Source organism: Bos grunniens, chromosome 25, assembly GCF_055505025.1.
Source record: "Bos grunniens cultivar Pamir isolate PY7600 chromosome 25, Bosgru_T2T1.0, whole genome shotgun sequence".
Lineage (NCBI taxonomy): Eukaryota > Metazoa > Chordata > Mammalia > Artiodactyla > Bovidae > Bos > Bos grunniens.
Genome location: NC_141189.1, coordinates 2,095,724 through 2,120,870, shown reverse-complemented (window position 1 = coordinate 2,120,870; position 25,147 = coordinate 2,095,724). Strand labels below are relative to the sequence as shown.

Here is a 25,147-nt window from a genome sequence, read left to right as displayed (position 1 = left end):
TCTTTTAGTTTCATGGCTGCAGTCACTATCTGCAGTGATTTTGGAGCCCTAAAAAATAAAGTCTCTCACTGTTTCCATTGCTTCCTCGCCTACTGGGTTGTCACTGCGGTGACCTTTCAGTCCCTGTTGCGGTCTGCGGGCTTGTCTTGTTGTGGAGCAGGGGCTCCAGGGCGCACAGGCTCTATGGTTTGGGTGCACAGGCTTAGCCGCCCCATGGCATGCAGGATCTTTCACAACCAGGGATTGGAACCATTGTCCTTTGCATGGCAAGGTAGATTCTTAACCACTGGGCCACCAGGGAAGCCCACGCTTTTACTTCTAACACGAGTAATTTGTGTCTTTTTTTTTTTCTTAGCCTAGCTACAGGCCTTTGTTGTTTAGTCGCCAAGTCCTGTCTGACTCTTTTGGGACACCATAGACTGCAGCCCGCCAGGCTCCTCTGTCCATGGGATTTCCTAGGCAAGAATTCTGGGGTGGGTTGCACTTCCTTCACCAGGGGACCTTCCCGACCCAGGGATCAAACCCTGACCTCCTGCATTGGCAGGCGGTTCTTTACCAATGAGCCACCAGGGAGGACTGGCTCAAGGCCTACTGACTTTCTTGATTTCTTCTAAGAACCAATTGTCGGTTTCATGATTTCCTCTATCAATTTCCTGTTTTCACTGATTTCTGCTCCTTTATTATTTCTTTTCCTGGCCTTACTTTGGGTTGAATTTGTTCTCTTCCTGGTTTCCTAAGGTAGAAGCTTAGTTCTTTGATCTTAGATCTTTCTTCTTTTCTCATACGTGTATTCAATGCTATAAATACCCCCTGAGCACTGCTTCGCTGCAGTCCATAAATTTTGATAAGCTATAATTTCATTCTCATTCAGTTAAAAAATATTTTTAAGTTTCTCTTGAGATTTCTTGACTGTGCAGTGTGCTTTAGAACACTGAGGCTCACCTCCGGGAGGCAGACAGTAAAATCCCCATTTCACAGATGAGGAAGCAGGTTCACCCAGGCCCACACGGCCGAGAGGTGGCAGAGCTGGACTGGAGTACCTTCTGCCCAGTCCCGAGGACCAGCCTGGAGCTAGACTCGGCTGATGTCACAAGCAACTCCGTCGCCTGTGAGTGCTGAACTGCTACAAGGTTGGGGGGTTTGGAGACTGAAAATCTGGCTTGGTTGGGCCTGGGGTCACTTAGCCTCAGGGCCCAGAGGCCAAGGCCACACTCTCCAGCCTGAGCTGTTGGCTCTCTGACCCTGGGTGTCCCTGGGGCATGGCGGGATCTAAGCAGAGGAACCCCCACCCTAGGCCAAGGAAGCACGTGCCCCCGTGCAGAGGGCCCTCCCCAGCTGTGTCTCTGAGCCCCAGGGGCCTGGACTACCCCTGGGCCGGCTCAGAGTCGTGTGACCCACCGGCACGGTCACAAGACATTTATTTTGAGTAGAAAATGAGCCATTTCTTCAACAATACATCAAAATGGGGACTCCTTGACCTTGCTGGGCTCGCCTGGTCCTGGATCCCCTGGAGGGTCCCCTGGGCACCCATCCAGACCAGAGCCGCTGGGAGGGTAGAGCCCAAGGAAGGGCCGTGGGGCCGCAGCAAGGTCCCGGGGTGGGCAGGGCCCGAGGGAGGGCCGTGGGGCCACAGCAGGGTCCTGGGGAGGGCAGGGCCCGAGGGAGGGCCGTGGGGCCGCAGTAGGGTCCCGGGGAGGGCCGTGGGGCCGCAGCAAGGTCCCAGGGCGGGCAGGGCCCGAGGGAGGGCCGTGGGGCCACAGTAGGGTCCCGGGGAGGGCCGTGGGGCCGCAGCAGGGTTCCGGGGCGGGCAGGGCCCGAGGGAGGGCCGTGGGGCCGCAGTAGGGTCCCGGGGAGGGCCGTGGGGCCGCAGCAAGGTCCCAGGGCGGGCAGGGCCCGAGGGAGGGCCGTGGGGCCACAGTAGGGTCCCGGGGAGGGCCGTGGGGCCGCAGCAGGGTTCCGGGGCGGGCAGGGCCTAAGGGAGGGCCGTGGGGCCACAGCAGGGGCCCGGGGAGGGCAGGGCCCGAGGGAGGGCCGTGGGGAGGGTCCTGGGGAGGCGCTGCTCGGCTGGTCAGTAGCAGTCGGCCTCGTTATCTCCCAGGACGCCCACAGTGGCCAGCATGTCCTGCAGGAGGGACTGGGGGCTCCTCTCCACGTGGTCACTGCTCTCAGCCAGGGTGTCCTGTAGGGCCTCCAGGTCCATGGACCTCAGTACGGCCAGGACGGCCTCGGGCGCCAGCTCCCCCAGGGGCTGACCCTGTTCACCGGCCTGCCACCTCCGTAGGGCGGCCTCCACGGACGTCACGTCGGGACCATCCCCCACCTCCTGCGAGTTGCTGGGGGGAGTGGCCTTGGCCCTCAGGAAGAGGAGGAGGTCACAGGACTTCTGGGCCACGGGGCGGTCACAGTCAAACAAGGACCGGAAGGCGAACTCGAAGAGCTGGACCCGGCAGAGCGCCTGCAGGGCCTGGGCCAGTGCGCCGGGTGGGGCTGCCGCGGAGGGGCCGCAGGGGCCCAGCAGCTGCTCCAGGAACGCCAGTGCCAGCTCCAGGCCCTGGACGCGCACCTCCCAGTCCAGGTCCCCGCTCGCCGCCTGCAGCACTCGGGCCACAAACCGCTCCGGGTCCTCGGCCACGTCTGCGTAGCCGTCCCGCAGCCACTCTGTGAAGACCCGCATGACGGCCCGCCGGGGGAACCCCTCCGAGTCCGTGGTCAGGACAAGCAGAAGCTCCTCGAGTGGGGTCTTCTGGAAGACAGAGTGCGAGGAGGGTGGGGGGGCCGGGCACGGGGGCGGCAAGGCGGACCCCCGAGGGACCCCGGGTGAGCGATGCGGCTCGGCCTGCTCTGCCTCCTTCAGGCCACGTGCCCCTGGGCCCCCCACTTGCTCATCTGTCAAATGGGGGTGACCATGTCCAAGTGACAGGGGTGTAGGAGGCCGAGCGGGAGACTCGCAGGCCCTACCCACACCCGTGGCAGACCCGCTTCACCCTGGCTATCAGGATGCTGGCCAGGGTGGGGCCATGGGGCCGCGGGGCCCACCGTGTCCTACCTGCGGGGTGGCTGCGTGCTCAGGGCTGGAGGGGGCGGCGAGCAGCCCCCAGCTGGACAGCTGCCCCACGGCGGCCACTGCGCTTGCACGGACGTAACTCTCGGGGTCTTGCAGGAGCTGCCTGGTGAGCTCGGGCACCTCCGAGGCCAGCAGCGCCTGTCTGAAGCCGGCCTGCCCTGAGGGTCCAAGAGCCACAAGCAGTGGTGACCAAGCGCTGAGTCCACGGCCCCGCCTCGCTCCCCCAAAGGCAGCCAAGGGGGCCCCAAGTTCCCACGACCGGGGGGCAGTGCCAAGGCCAGGCCAGCCCCTGAAGCCTGTGCTCACCTCCCCGGTGTCTGGTCATCTGGGTCAGGAACTCGAGGCCCGAGTCCCTCACCTCCCAGCAGGGGCTGCACAGGCGCTTCCGCAGCACGGAGAGCAGCTCTAGGATGGAGGGACGGCTCGGGGGGCGCCGACGGGCCCTGCCCGCAGCCTCCCCCACCCGCCCCGGCCCACCACCCCGCCCTGCACATCCCTCGGCTCCCCGGGGCGGCGAGGGTCACCTCCGAGGACCAGCTGGGCGTAGGGCTCCAGGTCACAGCAGCCGGGAGGTGCGGCTGAGCTCAGGAGCCAGCGGAGTGTGGCCTGGAAGGCCTTCTTCAGAACCTGGTGCAGCAGGGCAGGCAGGGGTGAGCCGGCCCCCGCCCCACCCAGCGCCCTCCGCGCCCGCCCGGCCCTGGGCTGTGCGATGGGGATGGCGTGCAGGGTGAGAGGGGACCTGGGCCCAGCTTCTGTGAGGCAGGAGCCTCTGAAGGAGGCAGACGGGCATCAACATGAGATGGAGAAGAGGAGGGCGGCTCTCCTCGGGACCCCTGGTTCCGGGGTCAGGCGGGCCCACCAGGGCCTTTTCCTGAAGGCCTGCCATCTAACCACCCCCACGTCGCCGCCTGCTCAGCGCATGAACCTCTGACCCTCCACCTCACAGCATAACAGCTCTGGGGCTGTGGGAACAGGGAGGCTCGCAGGGAACCTCAGGGAGCTTGGTCCCCGCGCGTTAGGCCCACCTGTCTCTCAAAGAGAACTCCTGGGAAGACTGGGCCCTCTCCCTGCTTCCCGTGGCCCCTCCCTCAATCTCCACCAGCCCCAGGCCCGGCCGAGCCCCAAGCAGCTGCCTGCCCACCCACGCCCGCCCCGCCCGTACCGTGGGGCTGGAGTCGGGGCTCACGAGGTACTCCAGCAGGATGGCAAACACCTGTGTCACCAACTCCTGGGGGCCTGAGACGAACGTGGATGGATGAAGTGCCCAGCCTGCCGCCCTGGGGCCTCCCCCGCCCAGAGGTGTCAGCCCAAGGAGAACAGGGGCACAGACCCCCTCAGGCAGCTGAATCCCGGCCCCTCCTGGGAGGAGACAGGAGAGGACAGCGGTCCCGGGACGCCACTGAGCAATGCCTGAGCTGTGCAAGAGAACGCATTCTCACTTACCCAATCCCTGAGACAGGACCCCCAGGAAATCCAGGGCAGCTCGCTGGACGCGGACGCAGCCCCCCAGCATCGCGCACAGGCGGCCACCCGCCTCGGAGCTGGGGGCTGCTGAGCCATTGCAGAGTCGGAGTATCGCCACCACAGCTGCAAGCAGGGGCGCCTGGGGCCAGGGCGAGGGGCGCTGGGGCTGGGGTGGGGCGGGAGCGTCAGTGCCAGCCACAAGTCCCGCTGCCAGGGCAGACGCGGGCCGGGCCACACCTACCAGGGGCTGCAGCAGCTCCAGGTGGGCCAGGGCGCTGCACAGGAGACCCACGCACGCCGACTTGGAGGGCGGGAGCGTGTCCATGGCCATCAGGTCGCCTGCGGCCCCCTCCAGCAAGCCTGGGGACAACCGGACATGGCTCCCAATGAGTGGGCGCCTCCCGTGAGGCTGCCGGTCACTGAGTCCCACCACAGACTGGGCGGGCGGCTCCGAGCAGTGGCCATGCCGGGTGACATGTGGTCTGAACCTGTCTGCAGGGCTCTAGAGTGGAGTCCCACTCTCCCGGCAGCCTGTGCAGGGGCTGGCTTCTGCTGGTCAGAAGGCCCCTCTCTCCCTCGACGTGGGGCTACTGGGCACAGTGGGCTCCCTGTGTCTAACCCCCAAACCACCATGCAACTGAAGCAAGACAAGCTGCGGCAGAGGAGACCCACTTTCCCATCACAGAACAGACAGTCTGGGAGGACGAGTGCCAGGCCCAGGCACCCGATGTGGGTCAGGAACGCTCCACGCGGCCAAGGCCCCAGGAACCACCACCGACTGCAGGGTTGGCGGCTCCGGGGCCACCCTCGATGGTGCCACAGGGTGGGGAGGGGGACGCTGCCCTACCAACTCCTAATGACACACAAGCCAGGCACCGCCGAAACGGCAGCCCACAGCCCTGCCAGCTTCACTCCTGGGTGGGGAGGCACTGCCGAAATGGCAGCCCACAGCCCTGCCAGCTTCACTCCTGGGTGGGGAGGCAAGCCAGGTACCTGATGCCCACCGGCCTGCCCCAGCCCCAAGGACACGCTCAGGACCCCAGGGTTCTGCCTTCCTGCACCCGCCCACCCTTCCCCGACAGCCTACCTGGCATTCCGGGGGCCTGAGCAGTGGCTTCCAGGACAAAGGCCAAGGGCTGGAGGAGGACGCCGAAGGCCTGGATCCTCAGCGCCTGGGGACTGAAGACAGGACAGGGTGAGGCCGTCTGACCCGGGCACCCTGGCTGCCCCTCTAACACCCCCAGTGAGTCTGGGGCAAGGGGTCAGAGCCGGGGACCGGGAGACAGCGACCCCGTAGCCTCCTGACTGCACTCAACCAGGGGCAGGGGTCCTGGGAGGTCCCTGACCTCACTGCCTGCCCCGCAAAACGTGAACCCTGGCCCTTACCAGTCCTGCAGTTTCAGGATCCCCGCAGCCAGAGGCCCCGCCTGCGTGGGGCTCAGGTGGCTTAGGGTCTGTGCTGCCGTCTCCCACAGGCCAGGGTCAGAGCTCAGCATGGAAGAGCTGCAGGGGAGGCCCCAGAAGCCAGCGTCACTCCTCTGTCCAGCCCACACCACGCCCAGTGGGCAGCTGTGCCCCGTGGTGCTGGGCGTGCCCGGCCCAAGACCGGAAGTCGTTCCCAGTGTGCGGGCTTTCAGACCCCCTGAGGGGTTCCCCTGACTCGGGGCAGCCTTCTTGAGGAGCCAATGAGCTGCGGCCCTGGGTGTGATGGCCACCTTGAGACCTCAAAGGAAACGAGCAGCACCACCCCCCCTACCCCCTGCCAGCAGCTGCGCCCGGGGGCCTGACCGGGCCACGCTGAGGAGGAGATCCACGAGCGCGTGCGGGGCCGGCACGGGGTCCTTCTCGAGCAGGCGGGCCACGAGGGGGCTCAGCTGCACCCAAAGGCCCTGCGTCCAGAGGCCATGGCAGTGCCCGAACGCAGTGGTCAGGACGTGCAGGGCCTGCATGACCCGCGGGGTGGCCTTGGAGCGCAGGCAGTCTTCGAGGTGACACACGATCTTCCGGGCACAGGCCGGCCAGTCCCAGGCCTGCAGGGAGATGCGCCCCTCAGCGGGTCCGCACAGGGCCAAGTCCAGGACACGCACCAGGAGCTGCCCGGCGGCGGAGGCCACAAACAGGCTGGGATCTCCCTGCAGGGAGAAGATGGTGTCAACAGCACCTGGGGGCGGACAACGGGGCGAGGGGGGAGAGACAGGGTTCAGCTGGGACAGTGCCATGGGGCAGCAGGGACTCTGGAGACACTGAGGGGCTTCAGAGCCTGAATCCCGCCCATTGGGGAGGCAGGGTGGGAGGCCCAGCCTCCCCCGGCTCGAAGGCTGGAACCAGCTGGGGGTTCCTGGGGCAGGGGCTTGAGAACCCTCGCCACTTTGGAGCCTTCTAACCAGTCTCAAAGCCACCCCAGCTGCTGAGTCTGACCTACAAACCAGAGCACACCACACAGCCTAGAGGGGCCCCTACACTTGGTCACCCCGAGTCACATCCTCTCAACAGCCCTGTGACACCATGGCCACTCTCCCATTCAGAAGAACCCAGCGTGGCCCAGCGTGGCCCTGGGGCTCACACAGTGCGGGGACGGGGAGGGCAGAGGCGCGGGGGGGTGGGCGGGGCACTCACCCGAGTCGGCAAGGAAGCGCAAGGCACTGGGGTGCTGCGCCAGGGAGTGCAGGCCCTGGATCCAGCCGCTGCGCACGGAGGGGGCCGCCCAGGCCGCTGCCCCGAGGGGGCCCGGCTCCCCGAAGAGCCCAGGCAGCAGCTCCCCCTGCTGGAAGTGGAGGACGAAGGAGCCGAGTGAGTCCGGCTCGGCCTTCCAGGGAGAGAACTTGGGAGGGAGGGCTGGGCGTCACACTCAGGCCCTGAACTGGTCACAGTCTGCTCCGGAAGCCCCTCCCACAACAAACACCGGCCAAAACGCCAAATGACCCCTCTGACCATGACATTCTGTGCCCGAAGACCCCCGCAGGTCTCCACAGCCCACTGGGCTCTGCACTTGGCACACGGGGCACGTGCCCTCCTCCGGATGTCCCCCACCCCAGACTCCCCAGCACACCCTGTGTGCCAGGCCTGCCCTGCACATACACCTGCTCAAAGCCCTTCCGACCCAGCTGCGAGCCCGCTGCCCTGAAGCTGCCCCCTGCCCCCCGCCCGCAGCAGGCAGTGCCCGACTCCCCACTCAGTGCCCATCCACGCACAGGTGTCCACCTGCAGCACAAAAGCATGCCTCCCTGACCCCCTGCCACGTGCCCGAGGTTCCTGTTCCCCACAGGGCCCAGTACAGTAAGTGGGAAACAGGGCCTGCCTCTTTCCCCCAGAGCCCCTCCCTGGGGCCACGACTTGCTCAGAGCCTTGTCTATCTTGACAATAAAATGCTGGCCCCCAGCCTCAAGGGACAGGGTGCCTCTAGTCATCTCAGACTCTGGGTGAGAGATTCCCGGGCCGAGGAGACGCTCTTTCAGTCACTGGAGGATGAGTCTGACCCCACAATGGCCTTACGGGCCGCCGCTGCTGGTTGTAGCCCACAGGGAGGCCCTCTGTGGGACCACCTGTCATCTAAATGGCCCCTCCAAAGTTACAGCCCTCCTGGGGGCAGTCTGTAGCCAGTGGGAGGGCACCAAGCCTCAGCTCCCAGCCTCGTGTCGTCTGTCTGCATGCCCCCTTCCCAGATGGGGCTCGTGCTGAGCATCTCACTAACAAGCAGCCCTGGGGTTCTGTGAAAGGGAAGCTGAAAAGGGAACTGGAGCCCAAGCCAATGCCAGGGGCCCAGGGCACAGGGCAGGCTCCCTCTGCAAAGCAGGGCACAAACCTGCCGTGTCCCTTGTCCCCGTGTGCAGGGGCCAGCCACCAGACAGAAGGGCAGCCTGTGGCCTGCTAAGCCTCCACAGCCACGGTTGGCTGTAGGAAGGAAAAAGAGGAGATGGAGAAGAAGAGACGGGAACCGGGGAGCACCCAGGAAGTCAGAGAAGCTGGGAAAACCCACGTGATTGGGACTGAGGATCTGTTTCCAGAGAAGCAGATGGTGTGACAGACCACGCCAGCAGCCCGACTTTTCAGGGTCCGCTGTGAACCCTGCCGGTCCTGTGGGGTTCCTCTACTGAGCCTTCGTTGTCTCCTCACCCGGAGACAGAGGCAATAGCTCCTGACCTGTGAACTGGCCAGGGCTCTCAGGATAACCCGAAGATGATTCTGGAAACGCTGAGGTATGTACGGAAGGATGATCAGATGTGAAGTCATTTCCTATAACAGGCTTCAGTGTAGAACACCCTGGAAAGTCTGCCCCACAGTTAGCTGGGGTGGGCAGGGCCTCGGGAGCTTGCACTGCTGATCTGAGGGGCACCCACGAAGGGTGCAGAGGCCCAAGCCCAGCTCTGTCTGATTCCAAAAAGTTCACCCTTCACTCCAATCCATTCCTCCATTTTTCAAAGGAGGACTATACCCAGGAATAAAAACCCTGTGGAACACATCAAGGCACGGGGGCGAAGCGAGTTTCAGAGACTCGGGGGTCACGACAGCCCCCACTGCTGTGCACCTGCACGGGAAGGCGGGTCATGCAAGTGGGAGGCCCAGGCTCACCTGGAGGTACTGGAAGCAGTTCTCCTGGGCTGCAAATATCCCTGCGAGGCGAAGCGCAAAGGACAGGATTCTGGAACTCAGGTCCTGGGGTTTCAGCACATGGAACAGCAGCTCTACCAGGCAGGGGTGATCCTGCAGTAACAGGAGACTGGAGCCTGGGGACAGGCCCAGCCGGGACGCACATTACCAGGGCACCATGCATGCCTCCAAAAGGGATCGTTCTTCTGGCAACTCCCAGACCTCCTCTCTCAGGCTGTTAGACTCAGCAGTCCAACCGGGAGGAAGTATTTGCAACAACTGCTTCAAAGGACTCATTACTCTAATTCAGCAACACCTCGACAACAGGCAAGGGACTTGGACAGGAAATACAAATGGCCAGCAAACCTGAAAAGAAGTTCTGGCCTGCTGATGATAAAAAAAGACACAAACAAGAGCAGCAGACAGTCTTCGCCTCTCTAGTGGGTAATCCTCTCTTAAACGGAGAGTGCTACAGCAAGACACACAGGCAACGGGCATTCTTCTCCAGACACGGCGCCTGAAACGCCTACACCCCACAGCAGCACTGCTCACAACAGCCGAGACGTGGAAGCAACCTGAATGTCCGTCAACAGGGGAAGGGATAAAGAAGGTGTGGTTCCATCGCATACATACAATGGAATGCTGCTCAGTCATATAAAGAGTGAAACAATGCCATTGCAGCAACATGGATGGACCTAGAGACTGCTGTCCGCAACATGGATGGACCTAGAGACTGCTGTCCGCAACATGGATGGACCTAGAGACTGCTGTCCTAAGTGAAGTCAGTCAGACAAGTATCGCTGATATCACTTACATGTGGCATCTAAAAAAATGACACAAATTAACTTGTCTGCAAAAGAGAAACAGATTCATAGACAAAGAAAACAAGCTTATGGTTCCCAAAGGGGAAGGTGGGGGGATAAATTAGGAGTTTGAGACTGGCAGATACAAACGACTACATTTAAAATAAACAACAGGGCCTACTGTATAGCACTGGGAATTATATTCAACATCTTGTAATAAACTATAATGGAAAACACTCTCAAAAAGAGTGTGCATGTGTGTGTGCACGCACCCATTGCTGTTATTTAGTCACTAAGTTGTTTCTGACTTTGTGACCCCATGGACTGTAGCCCACCAGGCTCCTCTGTCCACGGGCTTCTCCAGGCAAGAATACTGGAGTGGGTTGTCATTTCCTTCTCCAAGGGATCTTTCTGACCCAGGGTTGAACCCGAGTCTCCTGCATTGGCAGATGGGCCTTACTGAGCCACCAGGAAAGCCTATATACCCTAACCCTAACCCTAATTTGTGGGTAAGGAAATATGAAAAGCCAGGGAGACTCTCTAAGATGTACAGGAACGACCCCAGACAGACGGCCTCTTCCTACCACAGGGGAGCCCTGCACCCTCCAGCCTTCGGGGAGAGTCGGCAGACGCCTTCACCCTACCTGCTTCAGTGACTGCTTTAAACCAGTCCAGCAGCTTCTCCAAACAAGTGTCATCTGCCACCGGCTGCCTGGGGTCTGCCAGGACATCACAGAGAGCCGGGAGGAGCCGGGCACACTCTGGGTCCATGATGGGGCTGGGGTTCCTGCAGAGGAGATGTCAGGCAGGGCCAGACCCCACCCGCCTAGTCACAGGGAGCCCCCAGCCCCACCAGGCCCCAGGACTTTCACCTCAGGCCAGGTGATGACTCTTCAGAGGAAAACTCCTAGCTGCCAGGACTGCAGTGAAGCCTCGGCTGGGGTAGGATTGGAGGTTGTCAAGAGCAAACTGGAGCCCTCGAGTCTGGCAGTGGAGACGGGAGTCTGGGGTAAACCATGCGGCCTCAGGAGCTCAAAGGCAGCCAACTCTGGACTCTGGTGGGAGGAAACGAGCTTGAAATTGATCTAGGCTGCAGGCCTGTCAGAGCCAGGGGCGCATGCGCGTTCTGGGGCCAGCCACGTGTAGGAGGCTGGTCAGTCAGAGCTGTAAGGGTCTCAGTCCAGCTGGGAGGTGTGTGTTTTTCTGTCTGTCCCTCCCAGGGTCAGTGTGAAAGCCCTGCAGCCAGCAGCGTGTGGAGGGGAAGGCGCTCTGCCCACTGCCGGTTCCTCCGGGGACTGCAAGAGCACCTGCGAGTCTGGCCTGGGAGGGGGCCCGGGAACCCGTCGGTCCTGTGGTTAGGGAGGGTTCTCGCCGGAGGATGGCGTGGCCAGTGACTCTGTCTGCCGGGGTCAAGAGCAAGCCTGGGACGTCCATCTGTCCATCCCTGGCCAGGCTAAGTTCTTGAGGAAGGCGCCATCCCCGTGGACCCCACGGAGGACGCCAGGCCGGCGGCTGCGGTGGTGCTGGGGCCCAGTCCAGGGGCGCGCACGTGGGCCCCAGGCGGTTCTACGGCCCGAGAGGCCCTGGCCCCTAACCTCGACCCCGCCGGGCCCTCCACAGCGACCGCGACCCCTCCCCGGGTGCGCGCCTCACCCGCTTCGCTTCCCTCAGCCGCCGCAGGCCCCGCCTTGGGCCGCGCGACCCGCCGGGACTGGAGGAGGCGAGGACGGGGAGGACGCCCCTGGAGGCCACTCTGAGAGCCCCGAAGGCCCAGGCTCAGGGAACGGGCTAAGGAGGAGCGGGACAAGCCTCCGCCAAGCCCGTTGCCTGGATCCGTCACCCGACCAGGGCGCCCAGAGGTGTGTGCACCGGAACCCAGCAGGCTTTGCGCCTGGAAGGCGTGGCCTTCGGCGGAAGGGGCGCGGCCTCACCGGCCAAAGGCCCGCCTGTCTGAGCGGGCCAGCAAAGCAAAATGCTAGCCGCACGGCAGGCACACCTTCCTCCACTTACAGAAGGGTTTCATCCTAAGTTCAGAATGCATTTACTGTCCCTGCCCACACCACCTGCACGGTGTGCGGACTCCATCCGTGTCACACTGTGCGCACTTTGGAACCCGCAGCTGCTCTAAGCACTTTTGGTTCAGTTCAGTTCAGTTCCGTCGCTCAGTCGTGTCCGACTCTTTGCGACCCCATGGACTGCCCCACGCCAGGCCTCCCTGTCCATCACCAACTCCCGGAGCTTACTCAAACTCATGTCCATGGAGTCGGTGATGCCATCCAACCAACTCCTCCTCTGTCGTCCCCTTCTCCTCCCGCCTTCAATCTTTCCCAGCATCAGGGTCTTTTCCAATGAGTCAGTTCTTTGCATCAGGTGGCCAAAGTATTGGAGTTTCAGTATCAGTCCCCCCAATGAACACCTAGAACTGATTTCCTTTAGGATGGACTGATTGGATCTCCTTGCAGTCCAAGGGATTCTCAAGAGTCTTCTCCAGCACCACAGTTTAAAAGCATCAATTCTTTGGCGCTATGGTCTTCACAGCAGCTCTTTCTTTCCCAGAGGACACAAGCACAGAGAAGTCACCCGCCAGGCACCAAATACCTACTGATTAATCAGTTGTTGTGTGCCAGACACTGTTCCAAGGGACAGCAGTACAGTCGGAAGCAAAACAAAGCCCTGCCCCGGAGAGCTTACATTCTAGACAAGGGGAGTTCTTGTAGATAATAAAGATTGGGCTGGAAAAATACAGCAGGGCAGAGGAACGGAGTAAATGCCCTTGGAAGCCTGTAGGAAGAGAAAGGGCAGATTATGCTTGCTAATAGTTTAAATGAACCTTGCAGCCCAACAGGCCCAAAGATCATGATACACACTGAATACAATGAGCGTAAACTCTATTTTTTTTTTCTTGTCTTGTGACTGCATTATAACCGTTGAGCGTAAGATCTTTTTTTTTTTTTTTTGATTACATCAGAGAATAGGCTACCCACTCCAATATTCTTGGGCTTCCCTTGTGGCTTAGCTGGTAATGAATCCTCCTGCAATGCCGGAGACCTGGGTTCGATCCCTGGGTTGGGAAGATCCCCTGGAGAAGGGAAAGGCTACCGATTCCATTATTCTGGCCTGGAGAACTCCCTGGACTATAGTCCATGGGGTTGCAAAAAGTCAGACAGGACTGAGCGACTTTCTTTTTTTTTTTTTTTTTTTTTACATCATAACCCTTGAGCCTAAGATCCGAGATTAGGAAGATGGTTTTCTCAATGCCAGGCGTTCAGAGCTAGCAGGCTGTGGACACGGCCCAGGCTTCCTGTCCCTTTCAGCGTTAACCTACTAAGTATTTGTTAATGACAGCTCTGGGGACTAGCGCGCTGTTTCAGCTCCGCCCCACACTCTGGGCGCGCAGCCGGTCGGCCCGAGGGTGTCCCCGGGCACACCTATAGTTGGCCGGGCTCGCCACATCCGGGGCTCGGCGGGCTGGCGCAGTTGCCATGGAAGCGGGGTCGCGGCGGGCGCGCGGGCCCGCGGAGAGGCTGCGGGCGGCCCGGTGGCCTGCGGAGCCCCAGAACCCGACGGCCGCGCCCGCCGCGCCCGGGGGCAATCGGGCAGTGCCGCCGCCATGTCGCAGGGCACCGCTGAGCCGGCCTCCGAGACGGTAAGCGCGGAGGGCGGGGGCGGGGGCGGGGGCGGGGGGCGCCCTCAATGCCTCCCACGCCGGGGCGCGGGCCCGAGGGAAGGGGCGCAGGCCGGCGACCGCCGGTGACCGTAGCCATTATTGTTACCGCATAAGAGCGGACCTGCGGCCGCCGCCCCTCGCCCAGCCTCCAGCCGCCTCTAGTTCCCCACTCGTCCTTGCCCTGGCCGCCGCTTCCAGGAAGCCTTCCCGGACCCTGCGCCCTCGCCGCTTGGCGCCTGCGAAGCCGGGCCTGAGCGGAGCCTGCGATCGCGGCCCGCCGGGGTGACGGAGCTCACTGCGTAAGTGCCCGCCCACCGGTGATTCCAGGGCTGGGGGCCTCGGACGGGGCGACGGACACGAGCCGTGCCGGGTGTGAGGGAGGAACCCCAGGCGCCGATCAGGGCATGTTTTCCGGAGGAGGTGCCGCCCGCCCAGTGTCGCTCCCCCGGGTCAGAGCGGACGTGTTCTCAACTCTTCCTTCACCCAGTGTTTCTGGGGCGTCAGCCATCAGCTGTAGATACCACTGTGGGTGAATAAACTGCATTCCGGTGGCGGGGTGACGGGACTTGGGGTGGGGGTGAGGGAAAACAAGGCAAAAAAAAAAAAAAAACCCAAAGCGGATCGCGTCCATCAAGTCAGAAAGTGCCCTGCAGAAAATAAAACAGCCCATGTAAGAGAGGCGGGGTGGTGGGCTGCTTTAGATTGGGTGCCAGGAGCAGCCCCTGAGAAGCTGGAGTGTCCTGATGTCCCTGATGAAAAGGAGGCAGCGGGGTGAAGATCTGAGACACCGGAGCCAGCAGGTGCAGAGGTCCTGAGGTGGGAAAGTGCAGGGTTCCAGGGCGCGGAAGAGAGCTTGCTGGGATCTCATTGGGCGACCTGTGTGGATGGAAGGGAGCCGTGGGCCTTGCAGGCAGTTCCGGGTCTGAATTCACTCCTGCCACAATGGGAAGGCTTTGGAGGGCTCCAGACAGAGGGAGCTTGACTCACGGTTGCTTCCTTCACTGGGAGGAGATGGCAGAACCCGCAGGGCTGCCCGGCGCTTTCCCCAAGTGGGGGCTCAGGGCTCCTGCCCCTTGTTCCCCAAGGCACCAAGTCCTGCCTCACCTGGAAGGCCGGCCGCCCGCGCTGGTCTCAGTTACTGCTACTTCACCTTTAAAAGTAGCTCCTCACACTGTGACTGTAAAGGTCATTCACACCCAGAAAAGAAAGTCAATGACCTGTAATCTAACTGCCTGCAGAAAACCAGTTAGTGTTTAGTATATTTCTTTCTGATATTTTTTTCAACATTTTTTCTTCCCATATGGCTTTTAAAACTTGGGATCCTGTTTATATTGTTTTGTAATTCTTGCCGTTTAATTTACTGCTAGCATCTTCCCATACCTACGTTTTCAAAAACATGTTTTAAAAGCTAAGTTTGTGTATACGTATAACTGAATCACTCTGTTGCACCCCTGTAACTGACACAGCGTTGTAAATCAGCTGTACTTCAGTTTAAAAGAGAGAGAGAGAAATGCATCAAACAGATAAAGACAAATGCTGTATGATCTCACTTCCATATGGAATCTCAAAAAGCTGAATTCTAAACAGCAAGGACTGACTGTGTAGCACAGGCTACATTTAATATCTTATAACCTATAATGGAAAAGAATCTGGAAAAAAGTATGTATATAACTAAATCACTTTACTGTACACCTGAAGCTAATATAATATAGTAAATCAACTGTACTTCACTTTAAAAAATTTTTAAACTCTTAATTTGGGGGACTTCCATGGTGGGTCCAGTGGCTAAGGCTCTTCGCTCCCAATGCAGGGGGTCTGGGTTCGACCCCTGGTCAGGAAATTAGGGTCCAAGTGCCAGGACTAAGAGTTCACATGCCACAGCTAAAGATCCCACATGTCACCACTAAAAAGATTCCGCATGCCCTGCGTGCTGCAACTAAGACCCAACATAGCCAAAGAACAAAAGAAAAGTTTTTTAAATAAATAAAATGAAAAAATAAAACTCTAACTTGTGAATTCCCCGGAGGTCCAGCGACTAGGACCCTTGAGCCTCCACTGCAGGGGACATGGGTTTGATCCCTGGTCAGGAAGCTAGGGTCCCATGTGACCTGCAGCACAGCCAAAATAAATAAATACATGTGTAAAGTCTTCACAAGTATAATTCATGCAAAAATGGAAAGATAATATTTTTTAAAATAACCTAATCAGTTCAGTCACTCAGTCGTGTCCGACTCTTTGCGACCCATGGACTGCAGCGTGCCAGGCCTCCCTGTCCATCACCAACTCCCGGAGCTACTCAAACTCATGTCCGTTAAGTCGGTGATGCCATCCAGCCATCTCATCCTCTGACATTCCCTTCTCCTCCCGGCTTCAATCTTTCCCAGCATCAGGGTCTTTTCAGATGAGTCAGTTCTTCGAATCAGGTGGCCAAAGGATTGCAGTTTCAGCTTTAGCATCAGTCCTTCCAGTGAATATTTAGGACTGATTTCCTTTAGGATGGACTGGTTGGATCTCCTTGCAGGCCAAGGGACTCTCAAGAGTCTTCTCCAACACCACAGTTCAAAAGAGTCAATTCTTTGGCAGTCAGCCTTCTTTATAGTCCAACTCTCACATCCATACACGAAGACTGGAAAAACCGTAGCTTTGACTAGATGGACCCTTGTCAGCCAAGTAATGTCTCCGCTTTTTAATATGCTGTCTAGGTTGGTCAAAACTTTTCTTCCAAAGAGCAAGCATCTTTTAATTTCATGGCGATGGTCACCATCTGCAGTGCTTTGGGAGCCCCCCAAAAATAAAGTCTCTCACTGTTTACATTGTTTCCCCATCTATTTGCCATGAATTGATGGGACCAGGTGCCATGGTCTTAGTTTTCCGAATGTTGAGTTTTAAGCCAGCTTTTTCACTCTCCTCTTTCATTTTCATCAAGAGGTTCTAACCTGATAGGACACTCTTGTTTTAACTCTCCATTCCCTTACTTTTGGACTTCCCTGTTGGCTCAGACAGTTAAAAATCTGCCTATAATACAGGAGACCTGGGTTCCATCCCTTGGTTGGGAAGATCCTCAGAAGGGAATAGCAACCCACTCCAGTTTTCTTGCCTGAAGACTCTCCTGGACAGAGGAGCCTGGTGGGCTACAGTCCATGGGGTCGCAAAGAGTCAGGCACGACTGAGTAACTAACACTTCTTGCTTTTCCTCCATTGTTTTCACCTTGTGCTATTGGTAACCACGCTGCTCTAACGGTTCTTACGCACAGAAGCGTTTGTCAAGCCCCTGACACACGCTGGCTCTGAGACCACCCGGGTGCCCGCGTGCCGTGGTCCACAGGAGCGCAGTCCCGTGGGAGGGGCCAGCGCCAGCGCCCTGCGAGGAGGCTGGCAGCCGTTGGCCCTGGCTGACTGGCGGTTTCCCTGCTGAGCCGACATCTGTTCTCAACCAGACGAGACCCTCGAGGGCAGGCACTGGGAGCAGAGCCGCCTCTGGACTTGCTCGTGCACCTCACGGGGCAGGGCACGTACGGTGCTGGGGTCCCCGGTGAAGGGCTTCCAGGTTCCAGAACAGGGTAGGAGCATCTGTAGAGCATTTCCTGCTCCCGAGGTTCTCCGTCACCTGCTCCAAGGCCCCCCGCTCCCGCCCCATGCCAGACCTCTTGCTTGCATCCACTGGGCTGTCCCGCCTCACCGTCCTCCCCAGCCCCACCACAGCCCTCCTCTGAACTTACAGAGGTGGCTGCCCTGAAGCCTGCGCACGCCGGGCCTGCAGCGGGGCCCTTCAGACGGAGCTTCCATCGCCTGCTGTCTCCCTGTACGACTGTAATGTCGGTCGCACTTTTCCTGTTCCTCTGTTATCTCAGTCTTTTTGTTGAAAACTTGACCTTTAGTTAATATATTACCGCAGCTCACCCCCCCCCCCCGCAACATTTAGATAATACATTACAGCTTATCCCACGCCTCCTCCCCCCAGTTTGTTTATTTGGGGAGGGACTTGGCTGATATTTCTCTGAAGTTGTCGTCCCCACACTGTGCAGCCTGTTTCCCTGCTCAGACTTTTAAAAAATCCTTTAGCCCAACTACCTTGGGGTTACCCTTGGGGCAGCAGAGGCCACTTGTTGGTCAGAGGTTGTTTCACCCCCTGGGTCAGTCAGATTTCTGCCGTTACTCATTGCGTGTGCGTGCCCCTGCGTGTGCGTGTGTGTGCAGGCGGCTGTCGCCATTCAGGGGTTTACAGCTTTGCCCACGCGCAGCCAGGAACCCGTGCGTGGTTCTCCCCCTCCATCTCTACTGAGGGCAGCCTTGGACGTGCCGTGGTCCTCCAGCCCTCCTGGGATATCTGTCTTCATACTCCTTTTTTATTATTTTGGCCGCGCTTCGGGCACGCAGCACATGGGATCTTAGTTCCCCGACCAGGGGTCGAACCCGTGTCCCCTGCAGTGAAAGCGCCCCGTCTTCAGCCCTGGACTGCCAGGGAAGCTCCCGTCAGTGGTTTTTAAGCCTGGCTCCCTGAGGTCTGCTCTCGGGCCAGGGGGGTCCCCCATTCTGCCAGGGTTCGGTTACCACCGGGGCTCACACCCTCTGGTTGGCCTGGGTGCCGGGCGGGGGCGGTTTCCATGTCTGCCCAGAGGCTGCACTCCACTCCTTGCCCCCAGCCTCCCTGACCCTCAGGCTTGACTGCCGCCCCAGGAGGGCGCTTCTGGGCTCTTCGACTAGCAGCTGCTCTTCAGTGAGCTTTCTGCAGCCGTGACCCCGGAGCTGGGGGCCCCAGCTCGCTCCCCACTTTGTCTTCATTGGCAAAGGAGCCAGGCAGGTGGAACTGTGCCATCAGTCCCCCGGGCACAGCTGCCGTCCTGCCTCTTCTGGAGAAGGGCCCCTGGTCCCCGGCACAGCAGGGCAGGGGTGTCTCCCCTGAGCGGTGCTCCTTCTGGATCGGCCCCTCCCTGCATGGAGCTCCCACCCCAAAGACGTGGGGGTCTTAGCCTGCAGTGTCTGGGGAGGAGCTCACACCCTAAGCACCCAGCCCTGGGGTCTCGACTACACCCGCCCGCCTGCAGGACTGCACTCGGGTCACTTCAGTCCTTGGGGAGCCAAGGGGCCCCTGACTTAGTAGATTTTCTGGAATGAAAGATGCATTGATTATCTTCACTAACCGATGAAGATTGATTGCTTTGTGGGCTCTTCTGTTAGATGGTTGTTGGTTGAGGGGCGGGCCTTCCGGGCTCCTCACCCGACCGTCCTGGGAGATGACCCCTCTGTGAAGGCATCCCTGCCTCCCCCCCATTCACTGAGAATCAAAACCCTGTATGTTCCAGCATCTCATTCTGGACAGTATGTCTCTTCCCCCAGTGTCTTAGTTAATGTCGATTTAATGCTTAAAATCCCGACGGGAGAACGTGTCCTTGTCACCGAGGAAGCTGAGACGCGGAGGGGTCCGTGGCGCGACCAGCCTCGCACAGCTGACGCGGGGCCACGTTGCTGCCCCAGGCCTTTTGGGAACCCCCACACTGCCCGCCAGCCACCGCCCCAGAGTCCCCCGCACGAGGTTTGCGTGCACGCGCCTGTAGCAATCCGCGCAGGCTCCGGTCCTGCTTGCAGAGGAAGAACTGACCTTGACCCTTACGTGCTCTTTTGTTTCTCGGATACTGTGCGTGGCCTGTGCTGAAGGGATGGGTCTAGGGCTGCTCGGTGAGCTCAGGTGCTGACAGTGTTCCACTTGTTTAGTTCCTTCGGCGGGACGGGGAGGAGCAGACTCGGGGGCTGACTGGGGGGACGCGATGGAGTGCGTGAGCCCACCTGGTTTTGTTCACCCCCCAGGCCACCTCCTTCCTTTGTTGAAATTTCAGGTCCTTGAAAAGTCATCACGGTTTTATTCAGAACAGAGTTGTGACAAGTGTTGACACGAGAAAGTGTTGCCGCTTTCCCGTGGGACTGTCCACAGCTCCCCTTGCTGGCTGGCGGGCCTGTGCTGTGACGCTGGGGCTGAGACGGCCTTCACCTCGCCGCCCTGGTCCCCCCGCTTGAGCTTTCCACGTCATTCTCGTGCAGTTTGTTAAATGAAGACTTTCCTCTGTAACTGTCACTTGCTACTTTAAAAAATTTTTGTATTGGAGTATGGTTCCCATACCTCGTTGTGTTACTTTCTTCTGTGCAGTAAAGTGAGTCAGCCACACCTGTTCACACGTCCCCTCTTCTTTGGATTTCCTTCCCATTAGGTCACCACGGTACCCCGAGTAGAATTCCCTGTGCTCTGCAGTATACTTGTCGTTTGCCGTTTGTACCTCAGAATCCACCTGCCAGTGCAGGAGACACGGGTTCGATCCCTGGGTCGGGAAGCTCCCCTGGAGAAGGAAATGGCAACCCACTCCAGTATCCTTGCCTGGAGAATCTCATGGACAGGGGAGCCTGGCGGGCTACAGTCCTTGGGGTTGCAAGGAGTTGGACACGACTGAGAGACTAAACAACAATATAGTCTCTTAACGATAATAGTCTAGGGAAAGGATTTGAAAAGTCGTTCTGCTTTCTCTCTTTTTAGGATGTAAGCCTAAGTACATTAACACAGACATGTCACCCACTTGAGCAAGCTCCCTTTTCTCCTGGACATGCTAGCACTGAGGATAGTACAGATTTTACTGTGCTCCGTGCGCCAGATCGCTGGAACCAGAGGCAGGAACCTCTGTACACGAAGATAAGGCGTGCGCTGGTGGTGCGGGGTGGCCCTGATCACTCTCACCGGGGTGCAGTCGTGAGTTCCTTGTGCTCTGATGCAACGATGGAATGCTTTTATCAAGAACCGTTCACTGGGGGAGGGATAAACTGGGAGTGCAAGATTAGCAGACCCTACTATAAGACAGAGAAAAAATGGAGGCTTCCCATATGGCGCGGGGATCTCTATTCAGTGTCTTGCAATAACCTATACTGGAAAAGGATCTTTTAAAGCAACTGTACTTCAGGTCGTCTGTCGATTCTGTGGAGACACTCTTGCTGGACTGACAGGGCTGGAGCCGCCCCACCAGCAGAGTTTGGCTTCGTGTCTGCACCGTCCCTTCGGATGCGGTGGACCGAACCAGCCGCCACCAACTCCGAGTGTTCTGTCCCCTCCTGCTGGATGCGGGGCTCTCCCCCGCAGCTCAGCCCAGCTGTTTCCACCTTGTGAGTGTGGCCGTGGCACCGAGTGGTGCCCGACGGTTTCACTGTTGCGTCTCTTCCTCCAGGGGGATGACAGTCTGTCTGCGATCACCTTTGACTCTGACTCTGACACGGTGAGTGCAGTCGGAGGGCTGGTGTTCCGTTTACCCGCCGACTCCCGCGGGTCTCCCCACAGACGCTGCATTCAGGGCCAGATCACAGGTTCCAGATGCCCTCGGCCAGATCTGTACAGCTGAGACGATAACTTTAGGACTTCGACAGAAGTCAGTGTGAGCAGAGCGCATTTGAGGCTGACCACAAGCTCCTTGCCAGCAGTCTGGCTTTGGCCTGCACGCCCCCAGCCCCTGAGCCCTGTGTGGAGGGGAGAGAGCAGAGCAGGGAGGTGTGAGAAAGAGCCCAGCGCGTTCCCGCCCCCGCAGCTCTGAGGACTCCAGGGTCCGTGGTCTGAGGAGCAGGGCCTCTGCAGAGTTTCCTCCTCAACACTCAGGACACGGCCAAGATGCTCCCGGGAATGAGAGGGATCCATGGATCTGAACCAGTCTCCCGGGATCTCAGTGTCCTGAGCGAGATTTCCCGTTTGGAGTGAAGCGGAGGGTGGAGGCGTGGAAGGGGCCCCGGGGGCGAGCCTGGGTGGTGCCCAGCTCCGCGTGTGGCCCAGGCTGTCGGGGGTGTCCTCCAGATGGGCCAGCGCTGCCCCGCGCCCCCATCTCACGTCTCACCTGTGGGCGTCCCCCCACCTCCATCTCTGGGGCCTGCTGGCCACACTCTGTGTCGGGGGCGCCTCCCCTGGGCTGCCCACTCCTGTGTCAGGGGTGCCTCCCTGCCCTCCGCTCGCACTCTGCTTGGTCTCTTGGTGTTGGCCGCTTAATCCACCACCCACCCGCCTCCCCCCATTCTGAGCACTCCTATGCTGCGTGGCTGGGGCCGTACTGGCTGCCTGAGAAGGCTCAACCATCTCTTCTTTCTTTCAGAAAGCAAAAAAGAAAAGTTTCCACAAACCTCCACCCACATCCCTGAGTAAGTATGACCAGCTTGGCTCGGAAGAGGTTCTCAGAAGGCCTCCTGCCCGGGTGTCCTGGTAGGAGGCTCAGCTGCGTCTGTCTTCTCTGAATATGCAGGACCACTGATGCATGTCCTTCTGCCCCTTGGCTCCGTCTCGTGCTGGGGCTCACTCCCAGGTCTTCGCCCTCTGCAGGCGTCCCTGTGGGCGGAGGCCCCGTGGGGCAGAGGTCCTGAGCCCTCCCTGCACCAGTGAGCCCCCAGCCCCAGGGCACAGCAATGGCCTCTTGTGTTCTCCTTCTTGAGCTGCCAGAGTGAGGGAAACACAGGATTTGTTCTTGAGACACAAAGAGTTCATCTGGGCGATATACTGAATTTTATGCTTCCCAAGCTCTTTGTGACCAATCAGATCCTATGTCAGCTTTCTTTTGCTGCCGAAAAGCCTGTGGCTTTGCCTGGCTTTATTACATACTCACGTGTGTGTATTTACATTTCTTATATACATATATACAGTCAAACATACTGTCTTATGTATGACACAGTCAGAGAATACAGATGAACTTTCATATGAGCCCAAGAAAAACATACATAGAAAGATAAATTCCTGCAAAGAAAAGAAAGCACGTTTTGTAGTACAAATAAGTATAAGCGTTAGAAAGGAACCACCTAGCGAACTTAACTGCAACGCAGAGGCAGACACGGACGTCGAGAACAGACATGGAAACCACGGAGGGTAACGGGGGTGGGATGAGCTGGCAGGTGGGCCCGACGTATACGCACCAGCAAGAACCGACCGCACAGCACAGGCAGCTCCGCTCAGCGCTCTGTGGTGGCCTATTTGGGAAGGAAATCCAAAAAAGAGTAGATATACGTGCATGTGGGCTTCCCGGGTGGCGCTAGTGGTAAAGAACCTGCCTGCCAACGCAGGAGACGCAAGAGACGGCGGGTTCTACCCCTGGGTCGGGAAGACCCCCTGGAGGAGAGCGTGGAAACCCACTGCAGTGTTCTCGCCTGGAGAATCCCACGGACAGAGGAGCCTGGCGGGCTGCAGCCCCGAGTCGCAGGGAGCCGGGCACGGCCGAGTGACCTGGCGCTAGTGCAGCGGCTGCGCTTTGCTGCGCGGCAGAGACGCCGCGGCACGGTGAAGCGGCTCTACTCCAGCAGAAGTTAATTTAAAAACATCTAGCCGTGTGGACTTTGAATATTCTGGCCTCCTCCTGTGGAGCAAATCGGGAATTGATGCAAAGTGAGCGTGTGGGCTTTGGTGTGTTAGGCTTCTCTTGCAGACTGTTCTGTTTGGACCCTTTTGTCCAGAAGGCGTCACCAAGGTGAGTGTGAGGCCTCTTCCGCTACCCTTACTTACTGGGGGCCAAGCGTTTCACGTGCTGAAAGTACTAGTAATCTAATTGTTTTTATCTTGGCTTCTGTAAATGTCAGAGGCGTGTTTCGCGTAATTTAGGGTGGCCAGAGCCCCCAAAGCATCAAAACCACCAAGTAGGTGCTTTCCCCCAGCCCCCGGGCCCTCCCCGAGCCACACCGGACGCCTGTCCAGGCACCAGGGCTGATCCCAGGCCCCCTGCTCACTGCAGGATGCACTGTGTCCCCTCCCCCACACCCCCCCATCCCAAGCTCCTCAGTTCAGTTCAGTTCAGTCGCTCAGTCGTGTCCGACTCTTTGCGACCCTGTGAACTGCAGCACATCAGGCCTCCCTGTCCATCACCAACTTCCAGAGTCCACCCAAACCCATGTCCATTGAGTCGGTGATACCATCCAACTATCTCATCCTCTGTCTTCCCCTTCTCCTCCGGCCCCCAATCCCTCCCAGCATCAGGGTCTTTTCCAATGAGGCAGCTCTTCGCCTCAGGTGGCCAAAGTATTGGAGTTTCAGCTTCAACATCAGTCCTTCCAGTGAACACCCACAACTGATCTCCTTTAGGATGGACTGGCTGGATCTCCTTGCAGTCCAAGGGACTCTAGAGTCTTCTCCAAAACCACAGTTGAAAAGCATCAATTCTTCAGCGCTCAGCTTTCTTTATAATCCAACTCTCACATCCATACATAACTACTGGAAAAAGCATAGCCTTGACTAGACGGACCTTTGTTGACAAAGTAATGTCTCTGCTTTTTAATATGCTGTCTAAATTGGTCATAACTTTCCTTCCAAGGAGCAAGTGTCTTTTAATTTCATGGCTGCAATCAACATCTTCAGTGATTTTGGAGCCCAGAAAAATAAAGTCTGACACTGTTTCCACTGTTTCCCCATCTATTTACCATGAAGTGATGGGACCAGATGCCATGATCTTAGTTTTCTGAATGTTGAACTTCAGGGCAACTTTTTCACTCTCCTCTTTCACTTTCATCAAGAGGCTTTTTTGTTCCTCTTCACTTTCTGCCATAAGGGTGGTGTCATCTGCATGTCTGAGGTTATTGATATTTCTCCCGGCAATCTTGATTCCAGCTTGTGCTTCCTCCAGCCCAGCGTTTCTCATGATGTACTCTGTATATAAGTTAAATAAGCAGGGTGACAATATGTAGCCTTGATGGACTCCTTTTCCTATTTGGAACCAGTCTGTTATTCCATGTCCAGTTCTAACTCCTAACATTCCCTTAATAGGTGTACCCCTGTCTGATTTCCGAGCCACAACAGCAGGAACCCAGGCTGTCCCGTTCACTTCATAAATGTGTCTCTACTGCCCAGTACTGGCCATCTGACACAAAGAGCCGACTCATGGGCAAAGACCAGATGCTGGGAAAGGTTGAGGGCAGGAGGAGAAGGGGGTGGCGGAAGATGAGATGGTTAGATGGCATCACTGACTCAGTGCCCGTGAATTTGAGCAAACTCCAGGAGAGAGTGGAAGACAGGGAAGCCTGGCGGGCTACAGTCCATGGGGTCTCAAAGAGTCGGACACGACTTAGCGACTGAACAACTGCCCACTCTGGGTCTCCAGGGTTTGTAGTCCCCGTGTGCTGAGGCTTCCGGTCCTCCCCGTGCTCCGAGGTGGCGAGGCTTCTGGCCCCTCCGTGTTCATTGTTCCGCAGCGTCAGCCACCAGCAGGAACCACCAGCTGAGTCCCTCTGCTTTGCAGCTTTATCCATGGGCGTGCATATTGTGGAATTCTCACTATTTATTGATAAACCCTGTACATTTAGGAGGGAAATGTCGTTTGTGGGTTTTTTTTCCTGATCACTAATATACCTTCATAAATATGCACTTAAATGCATGTTTAAAGTTTGGAAGACCTTCCAAATACCCTGGGAGTGAGCACAGTGGTCCTGGGTGAGTGGAAACGCCTCAGGGCCCAATGTGTCTTTACTCCCACATCCTAAATGATAAAGGGGAATTTTCCATAAATTCCATAAGCCATGGAAAAATCTTAGAAATTTTAATAACTAAATGCATTAGATTTAGAATCTCAGGACCTTCTA

General features: G+C 58.4%; 2 protein-coding genes and 1 long non-coding RNA gene across 60 annotated transcripts in view; 1 reads left to right on the top strand and 2 right to left on the bottom strand.

Annotated features, from left to right (window-relative positions):
• Positions 1-1,401: 1,401 nt before the first annotated feature.
• On the bottom strand, positions 1,402-11,821 carry BRAT1 (BRCA1 associated ATM activator 1). Of its 9 annotated transcripts, none has more exons than XM_086376770.1 (15): positions 11,572-11,821; positions 10,791-10,973; positions 10,563-10,705; positions 9,098-9,252; positions 7,145-7,292; positions 6,317-6,689; positions 5,915-6,031; positions 5,616-5,707; positions 4,770-4,888; positions 4,508-4,694; positions 4,227-4,300; positions 3,589-3,691; positions 3,371-3,469; positions 3,047-3,222; positions 1,402-2,743 (listed from the first exon to the last, which is right to left on the bottom strand). In XM_086376770.1, exons 3-15 carry the CDS (start codon positions 10,687-10,689, stop codon positions 2,069-2,071), a joined length of 2,445 nt encoding a protein of 814 aa, XP_086232896.1. In that variant the 5' UTR covers positions 10,690-10,705; positions 10,791-10,973; positions 11,572-11,821; the 3' UTR covers positions 1,402-2,068. The 9 variants fall into 9 exon arrangements, with proteins under 9 accessions (XP_086232896.1, XP_086232897.1, XP_086232898.1 ...); XM_086376771.1 differs by having other exon boundaries at positions 1,402-2,740; XM_086376772.1 differs by having other exon boundaries at positions 4,227-4,297; positions 4,544-4,694.
• A 1,576-nt stretch (positions 11,822-13,397) lies between these two features.
• IQCE (IQ motif containing E) overlaps positions 13,398-25,147 on the top strand; it is a 40,270-nt gene continuing 28,520 nt past the window's right edge. For 29 of the 50 annotated variants that reach the window (XR_015154965.1, XR_015154973.1, XR_015154961.1 and 26 more), the window contains exons 1-3: positions 13,398-13,564; positions 20,788-20,835; positions 21,694-21,739. Coding sequence is in view for 17 of the 50 variants with exons in the window: in XM_086376760.1 (XP_086232886.1) it covers positions 13,529-13,564; positions 20,788-20,835; positions 21,694-21,739 (130 nt within the window). In the remaining 33 variants the exon portion in view is untranslated. Of the gene's footprint in view, positions 13,565-13,699; positions 13,885-20,787; positions 20,836-21,693; positions 21,740-25,147 lie in introns of those variants that run through there. The other 21 variants (XR_015154971.1, XR_015154972.1, XR_015154969.1 and 18 more) reach the window with 3 other exon arrangements.
• Positions 13,740-17,433, bottom strand: LOC147344698 (uncharacterized). Its single transcript, XR_015154976.1, has 2 exons — positions 17,305-17,433; positions 13,740-14,461 (listed from the first exon to the last, which is right to left on the bottom strand). It is a non-coding gene; the product is annotated as an uncharacterized LOC147344698 (long non-coding RNA).

What these genes read in the sequence shown, in the direction of transcription:
- BRAT1 (XM_086376767.1), bottom strand. Translation starts at nt 10,689, where the DNA reads ATGGACCCAGAGTGTGCCCGGCTCCTCCCGGCTCTCTGTGATGTCCTG. An exon ending in GCGCTTCCTTGCCGACTCGG is followed by an intron (nt 6,690 to 7,144) that starts GTGAGTGCCCCG and finishes GTCCGCCCCCAG; the next exon opens with GTGCTGTTGACACCATCTTC. An exon ending in ATCCTGAAACTGCAGGACTG is followed by an intron (nt 5,708 to 5,914) that starts GTAAGGGCCAGG and finishes TCCTGTCTTCAG; the next exon opens with TCCCCAGGCGCTGAGGATCC.